The 12,420-nt window shown below is 44.5% G+C and overlaps 1 protein-coding gene across 1 annotated transcript; it reads right to left on the bottom strand.

Annotated features, from left to right (window-relative positions):
* Window positions 1-2,197, bottom strand: LOC108554435 (protein diaphanous homolog 1). The gene is made up of 8 exons (XM_017909715.1): window positions 2,114-2,197; window positions 1,956-2,045; window positions 1,735-1,797; window positions 1,606-1,671; window positions 1,499-1,540; window positions 1,249-1,320; window positions 1,036-1,152; window positions 1-147 (listed from the first exon to the last, which is right to left on the bottom strand). The coding sequence occupies exons 1-8, from the start codon at window positions 2,195-2,197 to the stop codon at window positions 1-3; spliced, it is 681 nt and encodes a 226-aa protein (XP_017765204.1).
* Between the last annotated feature and the right edge of the window lie 10,223 nt (window positions 2,198-12,420).

The raw sequence follows: 12,420 nt of genomic DNA, 5'->3' as shown, positions 1-12,420 counted from the left end.
TTACTTGAATCCGATTTTTGGAGGTGTGCCTGCAGCTGCAGCCGCGGGAGGTGGTCGACGTTGGCCAGGAGGTCGACTGACGAAGATTCCATATTTCCTAGGTGGAGGTTCCGGTGGCTGTGGCGGTGGGAAAGACGGCTCGAGAATCTTTAACACGATAGGAGAAGACTATCAATTTCTATCTTGCTACAAAGATAATTGGTACTGCTGCTCGTCTTTGAGAAGAAGGCTAGCGTTCTTCAGACTTGTATCAAGTAATCAACACTGATCCAAAATTTCTCAGTCAGTCACTTTCACCCCTCTCGCTTATGATGCCATACACCCTAACTTTCTCTATCGTAAATAGTCATCTTCGTTCTTCCTCAAGCATTGGCAGGTATTAGCCTAAGCCCATGCATTTATTCTTCTATTACTATGTCCCAAGTACTCTTCTCATTCTCTCAGGGCCGTACCTATTCCATTCCCACGTTAACTTAATTTCTTTTTCTAACGAATATTCTAGTACCTTGTGTCTCTGAATATTTTCGAGAACCCATTCTACCATGATCAATCAGGCCACAGTTTCTACAGCCAGCCTTCTTCTCCTCGACGAAGACCATTACCATTGGCCATAATTACCATTACCGCATCCACGTAACGATCCATCGATACTTCTCCTAATCAGAGGACGCACAATAACCCTAACAATAATACGAGATAATCCAAACGACGTGAGCGTCAACCCCTTCGACCAGGAGACCCGACTACTCCGTTGAATGCGTCTTAACTAACCGAGTCCCATGGTTTTCCCCAATTTCGTTCGCAGACACCGAAATAACTTTACACGTCGCGTCCCGGTGGTCGCGAGTTCTCTAACAGAATTCCCGAACAATCTGTTCGTCTCCGTTTTGCGGCCGCGGCGCCCTGGCCCAGGCTGTTACAGCGACTGGCAACCGGCAGCGGAGAGGTAAACCGCCTCTCCGTCTCGATTTTCGTGACAATTACAGAGCACCGTGACGCAGGGAAAATCCCGTGCGCGGTTTAATTGAAACCCACCTTGAGATTCTCGTGCGAGCCTGTCTGTCCTTCGCTAAGACTAGGCTCCGCGTTCTCGTTTTCTCGGCCAGCGACGTCGCCCGCAGAGCTCTCGCACCATTTCCCGTCGGACTTGTACTGAAAATCAACTACGAATTAACGACGATCCGTGAATTTACGAGGATACCTGGAAAATGGAGGCCACGGTCGAAATAGAACAGTTATTTTCGCTACTTTCTTCACGATTCCCTCCAGCTCTGACAGCTTGTCCGCGGCGTCCGTCACCTCCGTGCTCAGTCGTTGCATCTGAATCACAGTATTTGCTTGATTTCTGGGCTAAGGAACGCGAGGCTAAAGATTTTGGGGATTTTTGACAATTCTTTCCTTTTTTCAAATTGGAGCATGTCAATTTTCAGTAAATCAAATGGACCAAAGTCCTTAGCCACGTTTATTGTCCCATGCGCCTGTCAATTGATCAAGTTACTTCGTCTTCCAGTTCATCGGATGTTACCCTCTGCGTCTCTTTCTGAAATCAATTGGAGATTAGAGGCATTCAGAGGGTTAATCGTACAATGAGCTTGCGAGGCTAACCGTTTTGATCACGACCTCGTCGTACTCTGCTTTCTTATCCTTCAGCGCCATTACGTCCTCCAGTCTCTGTAACAATCGTTTAAACGAGGAATCGATACGATTTTTATTAGAATCCTTCAATCGACGCACCGTTCTGTTCTGCTCCATGATCTTCAGCATCTCCTTGTTCGATTTCTCCATTTTCCTCGCCACCTGCGAGCCAAGGGTTAGACATCTTAACTCCCTTCTATCGAAAATTTCTCTCTTACCGCGTGAAATGAATATGCCTCCATTCGCGTACTCGTAAATATTTCGAAACTTAAATAAATTACTTATGACAAATTCTGGGGTGAAAATTCGATCGCACTCACCGCAGTGGCGTACCACAGGGCAACGTAGAAGAGCACGTGCATGAGTATGCAAACGAACACGTTGTCCAGCACGTACGCCCGAATGAACGACTACGGGGAAGCAAGAAATTGGAATCAGTGGAAATCACGCGATGTCTCGTGATTTTCGCGGTCTTTACCTGCCGGTCGTACACGTCAACGAGCTTTAGAATCGGGTAAGTCCTCGCCATGCGGGAGAAGTAACTTTGCCTTCGCGAGAACATCTCCGCGGGTGCAATCCATTAGTCGGTTGTCCAAGGCTTTCGCGAACTGTTTGCCGGGGATGAAGACGAATCGCCGATGGGAAAAATAAATACTCCACGCGAGATACGTCTCTCGGATGAAGGAGAGACTGAAATCTGTCAGACGTGGAATTCGCTGAATCGGGTAACGATTTAATAATCGACTGTCGAGGAATCGAGTGTCCGATTGCTGTCGTTTCACGTACTCGTGGTACAACTTCAAGATTAAAGGCTGTAATAGCGAAAGAATTCATCTTTCTTGCTTCCTTTGAAATAAGGTCAACGACGTTTAATGACAGATTACTTGAAATCGAGGAATTAATTAGTCAAAGAAATTAACTTGCGCTCTGTCATAGTAAAAGTCATAGTAAAAGTAAGATAATTTCAGTTATAATTACAGTAAAAGTTAAGAAACGGAAGAAATATATTCTATTGTACTTTCATTTTCCTTTTTGCAAGTAGAAAATAATGATTAATAACAGGTTAGTTTAGGTTAAAGAATTTTAGTCACTATCAGTAGCCCTGCGATTGCCAGAGGAGTAAGTATGCTCTCTGTCCTACATCCATAGTAAACGTAAGATAATTTCAGTTATAATTACAGCTCTGAGAGAAATATATTCTATTGTATTCCCAATTTAAAAAATATTTTTTCTCTCTTATCAAAGTGAGGAATAACGTTTAATGACAGCCCAGTTTAGGTCAAGGAATTTCAGTCACTATCAGTAGCCCTGCGATCGTCAGACATAAGTGCAGCTCTATTTAAAGACTATGGTTACCTGATTTAGCCGTTAGCATGACGAATGGCGTACAAAGTGTTACAATATTAATACCATCAATTACCACGAGCTGTGTATGTTATTTCCAAACGAGGCATTCCATTATAAAGCTTATTCGAGAGCATAAAGTAACGCGTCCAACGTGTGGCGTGACTCACCGGTTCACGCTATCGCATAATGTAAAGCTGTTATGGACTACCACTGAGTCACGCTATTTTTTCTACAATTTTTATACCGGCATCAAGATTCGAATTCAATTAATTCTAGCTGCACAGAACGGCATCGATCGCGCGGTATAATCGCCATCGAAACCAACGACGTAACATCAAACACGAAAAGAAAATTCAGTCAGAAGCATCGCCGAATTATTAAACGATCAAACCCCCGTTTTATACGCAATTTATACCCAATCGACGTCGCGGTGTTCTAAATTTCAATTAAAATCGCATTTTACGGAAAATTTGGGGAAAAACCTGGATACACCGAACAGGGGGGGACGTGATTAATTAACAGGGAACATAATTTACCACAGCATCGGCAGAGAAATCACGATCCAGCGATAATCGCGCGTTATTAAACCCTGTACACGGCGATGACTTAATTTCGCGATCACAGCGTTATCGCTCGCTCGATTCGCGACACAACGACGCACCAGCGGCGCTGATAATGTCGATAATAAGCCGCGGCGACAACAGGTCTGGATGGAAATTCACGAGGGAAAAGGAGAAGAAAGAGGATGAAACGAAATGGGAGAAAACGAAGACGCAGGAATTTTTGCGAACCACCGATCAGGTTCCCTGCAGTGAATCATTGTCGTTCGTTAAGCGACTCGACTCGAGATGAGTCGCGACCGATTTTATCGCGGCCAGCTCGCGAAGTAATTCGTCGGTGATTTACGGGGATGTTAATTGGTCCATGACGTCCAATTTCGATCTCGAAACCGCGGCCTCGAAATTAACGCGGGGTCCTGGGTTAACGGCCACCGTGGTCCACGCGCGATTTTCGCGATTACCCTGTCTCACCGAAGGATCTCCGTAATATAGCTGTTTCAACTCTTTGCAGCACAGCATCTCAGAGGAATAGAAATTTTATTGCGTTTTAAATGAAACAAAACTGGTGTAGACCTAATTTTTATAAAAATTAACTTACTTTTACGATTTTTCGCATAAAATCAGGAAAAAAGCTTACAACAATCGATGAACCTGTACTAGCATGTTGAATGTTGCCAACACAAAGAGATACATTTGTAACATTTGTCAAAGGTATTACCAACTCCTTTAATTGTAGACCTAATTTTTATAAAAATTAACTTACTTTTACGATTTTTCGCATAAAATCAGGAAAAAGCTTACAACAATCGATGAACCTGTACTGGCATGTTGAATGTTGCCAACACAAGTAGATACATTTATAACATTTGTCAAAGGTATTACCAACTCCTTTACGTAAATAAGACGAAATATAAACCCATGTGGCACTAAAAATGTCCCACCTTGCATTACGGTGCATCAAAAAGGTGGGACACTTTCAATTCCAGCGTGCCCCAAAGATTTAAAGCAACGAGAATGAGAATTTATTTGCACGACTGGCGCATAACTTGTACATTATCTCGCGGTGAAAGAACAATGGAAATGTTCGGGAAGAACATTTCGCGCGCGTGTAATACCGATAATGAAGCGTCCACGAGTAGCGAGGGAAAATCGGCAAGGAAAATCGGACACGTTCATCGATTTACAATGCGCGAGCCCGCGATTTAATTGGCTTAATGTTTGGTTAATGCGAGAAGGCCGGTTGTAACGCACAGCGGCAGGTTGATGGAACGAGCTCGATCGGGATGGTGGCGAAAAATAATTATAATCGCGCGTGTGAAGGAATAATCAGCGAGATCGGGGTAACGGGTCGAAACGGATGGAACGACGCGTGGTTTCGGGGCGAATTTAGTTTTATTTCCGAAATGAAGGGGCACCGGTGTCCTACGGCTGGGTGCTTAATCGGGCAGCGAAATTCAAACGCGACGCAGTAATTTGCCATCCGTCAATCGGATTAAAAAGGCCGCGTGCGCGGAATTAACGCGCGCAATTAAGTCTCACAATCGGCTCGATCAAGACCCGAACGCTCTCGCATTTTCGACGAAACCGGCCAAACAAAACCGTAATTTACCGGGGAATGCGACACGGTGGACGCGTGTCGTGAAAAATTCAGCAAGCCGCGACAATTCGCTCGCGCGATCCGTCCAGCCACGTCGCGCAAACAAGGATCGATCATCGACGCCGCGTCGATCCTCGTCGACTAATCCGCGACCATCGCCAGGGGAACGAAAACAACGTGAAAAATAGCGGCAGGGTAAATAAAATAAGTGAAGCTGGAAGAAAAGATGGAGGAAAATCATTGGTACCCTGGAACCGGCAAAAAATTGTCTCATTTTGACATAGACTGTACTGTTCAAATATTTCGCGATATCGTTGAATAAGGAAAATTTTTGGATTTTTAAAAGACAAGTACGTATTTGAATAAAACAGGGAGAAATATTATTAAAGAATCTTTACCTTTTTGCTTTTTATTATTATTAACCCCTTCGTCTACAGTATCGTGTAACTCGTGACAAGGAATTCATGCCAAACACTAGTATCACGAGTGAGAACCCTGGTTTCATCGATGTCTTCCTGCCTCAGTTACTATCCTTGATCACATTCGCACGTTTAAATATATTTCCTTAAAAATTCTAAAAAACTACTCTGCAAAAATGTCTTCCAAATAGAAATTTAGCATTGAAGATTGGCACAATTTTGCGAAATGGCTCAACGTGTAACCGACTCCGTTGATTATGTCACACGTCATCGGAACTTAAATCATACAGCAACAGATAAAATACAAGAAGCTAAGGAAAGCACTTATAAAAATCATAAACGCCATCAACAACTATTGCACGTGTGACCAAACAATCTGAAACCAATTCACGGGTGTCTGAGGTGCAGCAAAACCACCGCGATACCCATTAGAAAATATGGAAATGGATCCAAATTTTTTCAAAACAATTAAATGATTCTACAAAGACTAACGAAGATAAAATAATCGAAAAATCAAAGACACCGAAAAGCAGAGGATTAAAAAAGATCCTCGACGAGTTCCGCGGAGCAACCCTCGACCAGAGCTTCGTACGAACGCGTTTGTCCAAACAATCTAGTCCACCCACGTTAAAGCATATTAGAAATTAATCCCCGGGCGATCGGCCGCCCTTGCGCCGGGCCGATCGGCGTCAGCATTCGATTAAATAAACAGGAATTAGCACATGAAAGGCGGCGGTGGCATGACAATCGTGAGTCGGGCAGAGGGAGGACGCCACTTGTCGTTTCCCATCGCGCCTCGCGGCCCGGGGTTGACTAACTAAATACGAAGTTGGCTCCGAAATGGGGCCCGGGGCCAGGGTTAAACCAAGCTTAAAAAGGCTCCGTTCGCCGCGCAAACACGCCGCGAGTCAACTGCGAAAACACTTGAGATCACTTAGAGGAATCACCGCTCACCCTTCCGTCGCGATTTCCGCCCCTGCCGCTGACGAGTCGGTGTTTATGTAAAACAGTAGCCGATATGGATCGACGAGTTTCCGTCTGGTCCGTTCGTTTGGGTTAGGCGAACCTCCGTTTGGCTAGACCTCGCGGCTGCGTCCACTTGACGCGTCAAAAACGTCAGTTACACCGATACCACGGGGGTGGATGCGCGATGGGGTGGCTTTTGTCGAGCTGGAGCAACGCGCGCGCGTGTAGACTCGTTTGCCAGTAGGAATTCGTGTTTCTTAAGGGGCGGTGATGTTATTTCGAAGAGGGTGGCGGACGGGGATGAACGGCTCGAATTGGGGGGTTGGAATTGGGTTCCCATCGACGTCCACGTGATTCTATTTAACGATACGTAATTAATATCGATAGATATCGAGTATTTCTATGTTTCCGAAGATTCCTCCGTATTTTTGTACCTTCTGGAGCTGCGACTCGCAAATAAAAGAATAAATAAATAAGTAAAGGAATATTTCCGAGAATTTTCGCAGATCAGCGCGATACAGTTTTAATTCCACGGAAATAAATTTTGCCAGGCAGACGATGACTACTCTCGGACCTTGTTCCCGAAGAAAAGTCCTAACGGTGCAGTAGCTTAAATCTCGGAAACTCTGGCAAAGAGCCGTTCCACGGCATTGGGTTCCTTTGCCGCAGCAGGGAGAGAGCGTGGCACGGAGCGAAACGCAATTTCCAGCCGAGGGAACCCCCGGTAAAACAAACTCGCGTCGTCTGGTCGTTTCACGAGCGAGTTATCGCGCGATCGGCGTGTAAGAGGCGAAGATAAAGGCGAACAGATAGAGGAGGATCGAGGGTAGGGGTTGTGGCAGGAGCAAATTGGTCGGCCAGGGAAAACAGGATAACGCCGGAGGATCGTGGATCCTGTGGATGCTGCGCCTAAATAGAGGCGGGCAATAGCATCGGGACATAATCGATTTGCCGTGAACTCATCCGTAATTCGGGGCCACAGTCGGCGTGACAAGAAAGTCTCGACGCCGGCAAAGGCGCCAGCGAACCGAGAAATTACTCATCGTTCTGATTGAGGTTAATTAATTAGATAATTAAGTCTCCCCGCGACGACGACGACGACGACGACGACGACGACGACGACGGTGATATAGAATGGTGGAGGACGATGCTGGTTAGAGAAACGTCGTGTTGCAGCCTGCTACCGCCTTCGCCCTTCTCTCCCAGGAGATGATTCACGACGGTGATCCTCGTTATAAAAATGCTCCTCATTATTACCGGAACTACCCTCTGCGACGGCCTTATCTCATTAATGTCCTTGCTCGAATCGGGACGCTGCAACGCTCCGGGCGGTAGTCTCGCGTCTCGCGCTGGGCTTGCCGCTGCGCGATAAATCTGTACTCGGTCAGAGCTTTTCCTCGTTCTCGAATGTCGATCATCGTCGAACAACGTTACTCGGTTAACGAGTGGTTAATAGCACTAGCCGTGGACGATGTTACCGCGACGTCTTCCTTCGATTCCGAGCGTTTCGTTTCACTCCGGAACGTAAACTCGCGGCGGAACGCGGATGCCTCGTAAACCGGGATCGATTGGCGAGGAATCGGCTCGATACAGGGTCGTAATACGTTCCGCAAACCGAATGATCTACGGTGTAATCTGTTTTTTAATTTCAGACACGATTACCTTCCACGCGGCCTCGAATAATCCGCCGCACCCTCCGAAATTATTTTCCGTCACGCTCTGTATTCATCGGCTCGCGAAAGGAAACGATAATAAAACGCGCAATACCGAGTGACACGTAATAAAACGTTATCGAGTGGAGCAGTATCGAAAACTGCTCGAATTAATTTCCCCGTTGGTCGCAGCGAGTTTCCGCGAAAATTTCGCTGCAATCGAATTACGGAATAAATATTCCCGATATCGCGCGGAGGACGCGGGAGCCCTGTCGCTCGAAAAACCTACCCCCGCCGCCATTGCACCGTCGCCCAGTGCTCGAACGAAAATTCCCGGCTGGGAAAAAAATCCAACGCGATGAATCTTTCCTCGTCGCTTTATGCCACGATTTATATTTTACGAACGACCGCGTTGTCGGCGAGGACTCGGGACGACGATAGCGGCAAGCAGGGTCGAGGCCGCGTATGAAAGAACTCTTTACACGTGACACTTAACGAGAATCTCATAATCTTGCAGGAACGTCGATCTGTTCCCTCCGCCTTGCCCCTCGAGCCGCGCCGCTTTCCCCGCGCGGCCGGAAAATCTCTTTGAAGCTCTGCCCATTGACGCTCGCGGTTTAATATTCCGTCACGAATATTAATGCCCTCCCAGCAACTGCCGCTCGTAAATCAGCCAACCTCTTCCTCCGCTGATGCACTTTTCACTGCGGTTTTCCCGCGTTCCTCCGCTTTCACTTGCTCCCCCTTCTCGGCTCTTCTTCGCGTCTTCCACCTCTTCGTTCGTCTCTTCGTCTCCTTCACGCCCTTCGCTCTTTTCCTCTTTGTTCATCCCTCGACTCTGCGTAGATTCTGTTCTTCGTTCAACCCTTCCCTGTTCATTTCTCGATTTCGCGTTCCTCGTTCCCCATCTTCGTTCACCCCTCGACTCCAAATTCCATTCGTTTCTCGACTCCGCGTGTCCTTCGTTCTCATCCTTCATCCCCCGACCCCCTGTGCCGCGATCGCCTCTCCGTCCCCGTCTCTACACGCGTCACGTCGCTCTTCGTCTACCATTTTCCCCTGTCGCGCTTCCACGTTTCTCTCTGCATCCATCCATCGCTTTCTCCGCGACTTTCCGCGTTTCCCTTTTTTCCTCCGCGCCTCTGCCCCGTTCCCTTTGTCACCCGTCATCCACGGTGTCCCCCTGCCACCCTTTCTTCCGATCCCGTCGCTCCCTAGCTCGCGGTCCTTCCTACGTCGCGAGGACAGCCTCGCTGATTGAGAATAATGCGAGGTACCAATTACTCGCTGGCATAAAGAGGAATTCATTAGCGGGAGGAACGCGCCGCTGGGGCATCTCTCTGTTTCGCTCGCGGCTGCAGGGGCAGACAGAGAGGCGAAAGGGAGAGCAACTGTACCGGTTGCACGCGGCTTTTGTGCCACGGGATGCGCCAGCCACCGAGCACTTCCTGCATTGTGCCCCGGGATATGGTCGAATATTTTATTCCGCGACAGTCGCGAGACAGAGAGGTCAATGCTTGACGCTTGTCGCGCGTTAATTAGAAAAGAAGCTGCAGGGGAAGCGGTTCCTCGATACTGCGAGCTTGCTTTCCGCTATTGGTATCGGGCTGGCCGGTGACCCAGTGGTGCACCAGAAATTAGGCAACGCGACAGGGTACAGGTACTTTTACAAAAGTCCTTTATCCGTCACGTATTTGAAACAAAGCTGTGGGTTCCGTAGGATTTCTGTGGAGAAAACTATTCACAGCAAGTTAATAACAATATGGTATCGTCATTATCAAATTCACAACGTAAATTATTAATAAAAGTGAAAAAATTAATAAATTACTGGTTATTACTTCAGCTTACTAAGTGTTTATGTTAAAACTTACACATAATTTACAAAAGTTTATAAATTATTACACTTATTGTTAGTAACAAATTAATATCGTTAATAGCAAATTATTCATAACGTATATTTATAATAAAAGTGGAAAAATTAATAAATGACTTCAACTTCCAAATTACTTACGTTAGAAAGTACCTATAATTTATTAAAAGTTTATTAATTATTACACTTATTGTTAATAACAAATTAATATTGTTGATAACAAATTGTTTACAACGTGTATTTATTATAAAAAGTGAAAGAATTAAGAAATTGCTGGTTATATTATTGAAATTACGACGTCCATATGACAAAACATATGTATAACTTACAAAAAGTTTATAAATTATTACATTGATTGTTAATAACGAATTAATATCGTTATTAACAAATTGTTCACGACGTATATTTATAATAAAAATAAAAAAATTAATAAATTATTGGCTATGAGAGTGGAAAATTAATAATTAATAACATCTATGAAGTTCGAAAATTTCTGATTGGGGTGGGGAGCTCGGCCGATCGGCGGCTATATAAGGAGCGACGCGCCGATGTTCCAGTCATTTGTCGGTTTGATTTCGGAAGTGTAACATCTAAATTTTTCCGAGTGCGCGAGGGGTGGGAGTCCGAAGTGAGGTTGGGGCTAGCCACCCTACCCTCACCCCACCCCATTAAACAATCTAATCACAATTTTTCTTTTCAGGAATAATTTTTTATTTTTTCAGGTTCTAATTTTTTTTTTTCAGGCTTTAATTATTTTTCCTTTTTCAGATTTTTTTTCGATATCTTTTCATTTTTCTTTGAGATTTCGAATATTTCGAACAATATTCGAATGTCTCGTCGTTCGTTTGTATATATCTCATCGTTGGGTTGTTCATATGTCATTCTTAGGTTTCGGTTAGGTTTTCTTCCTCAGGTTCTAATTATATATTTTTTTTCAGGACTTCAATATTTTTCTCTTTTCAGAATGTTATTTTTATTTGAAAATTCGAATATTTCGTATAATATTCGAACGTTTCGTCGTTGATTTTGTTATGTCTTATTGTTGGTTTCTTTCGATCTCATCGGTGGTTTGTTCCTTCCACTTGGTTAACCTTCATGGTTTCTATTCCTTCGTTTTGTTTCCTCGTAATAATCCGTTTCATTTCAGGTTCATATTAACAATAATATATTCTGTTTTAGCTTTTAGGTTTCTCAAGATTCTGTTTGCGAGACATCAATGAAGGATGCGTGCGTTTACTTTTAAGTAATCATAAGATAGATCCGTAGACTAAGTATCATGTGCGCGCTATCCGTACAAAGGTAAGCTACCTAATTTAGAGCGAAATTTATAAATTCTCTATCATTTTCTTATCCCCTTCGTTTAGCAAATAGAACATAATTGTTCTCGCGATAATCGCGATCGTTCGTAAGTACCGACTAGCCTACGCGACGTGCTCTCGTGTACTGGATAAGTACATGCTTCGTAAGTCATCCTCACGACTCGTCTCCGACACTCATTTCCAGTCACTGTCAATCTCGTCTCCTTGGTCCACGTGTAAGTCTTGGCGAGTGCGACAGTGACTGGAATTGAGCTAGGCCCGATCGGGAGGGTGCCGAGGTATGAAGTTATCTGTGTACACGGGAGTACATCGCCTAGGCTAGTCGGTCTTTCGAATAATCGCGAATTCGTTCGGGCGCGTCGCGATTTTCTATTAGCTCGCGTGTTTGATATTTCATTCCCTATTTTTATGGGAACTTGAAAATATCTTAGCGTTGCGACAGTAGAGTTTTGGTATACCGAATCGAATTCCCTTTGAAAGACACGAAATATAATAAAGTGTCAGTAGAGTCACTTTAATTTAATTCGCTCCAAGTTAGATTAGGGTACCTTCGATACGGATAGCGCCAGTAGGATGCGCCACTAGGGCGCATGTCGGGTCTCGATGCGTAGCCACCTCCACGCGGTGAGATCTGGTAATTGATATCGTTTTCTAAAGAGAAATCTTTGGGAAACGATACCAAGCTAAGAGCTACGCACAAAGTTTAAGATATTTCCTATCTTTTGTAAATTTTCAAAGTTTCCTTTGAACTTTGGAAATAAAACATAGCCGAAATTTTGATGGCATAGAGTCTATAGAAATTGACATCACTTTCTCAGAATTCTGTCAATGTGCCACCTGCTGTCAACGTTATATTCGTCTAATCGAAAATCGCTTATTTCTATTTATTTATTTGTAATTATATTTCCTAAGCAGACGATAATGTATTCACCGAAGTATATTGTAATTATTTGCAATGTAGCCTGAAAACGTTTGTATACCCGTTATAAAAATTTCACTGTATTGAAAATAAATAAAAAATAAAAAAAACAGTTTCTATTTTTCGCCACCCTATT

The sequence above is a fragment of the Eufriesea mexicana genome, unplaced genomic scaffold, assembly GCF_001483705.2.
Source record: "Eufriesea mexicana isolate 0111107269 unplaced genomic scaffold, ASM148370v2 scaffold21310, whole genome shotgun sequence".
Classification (NCBI taxonomy): domain Eukaryota; kingdom Metazoa; phylum Arthropoda; class Insecta; order Hymenoptera; family Apidae; genus Eufriesea; species Eufriesea mexicana.
The sequence above is the reverse complement of the archived record's forward strand: the minus strand, read 5'-3'. Positions and strand labels throughout refer to the sequence as shown.

Excerpts from the sequence above, each read along its gene's own strand:
- LOC108554435 (XM_017909715.1), bottom strand. The coding sequence starts at position 2,197 with ATGTTCTCGCGAAGGCAAAGTTACTTCTCCCGCATGGCGAGGACTTAC. Across the intron at positions 2,046-2,113 it reads TTGACGTGTACGACCGGCAG|TCGTTCATTCGGGCGTACGT; the intron begins GTAAAGACCGCG and ends GCTTCCCCGTAG. Across the intron at positions 1,541-1,605 it reads ACGAGGTCGTGATCAAAACG|AAAGAGACGCAGAGGGTAAC; the intron begins GTTAGCCTCGCA and ends AATTGATTTCAG.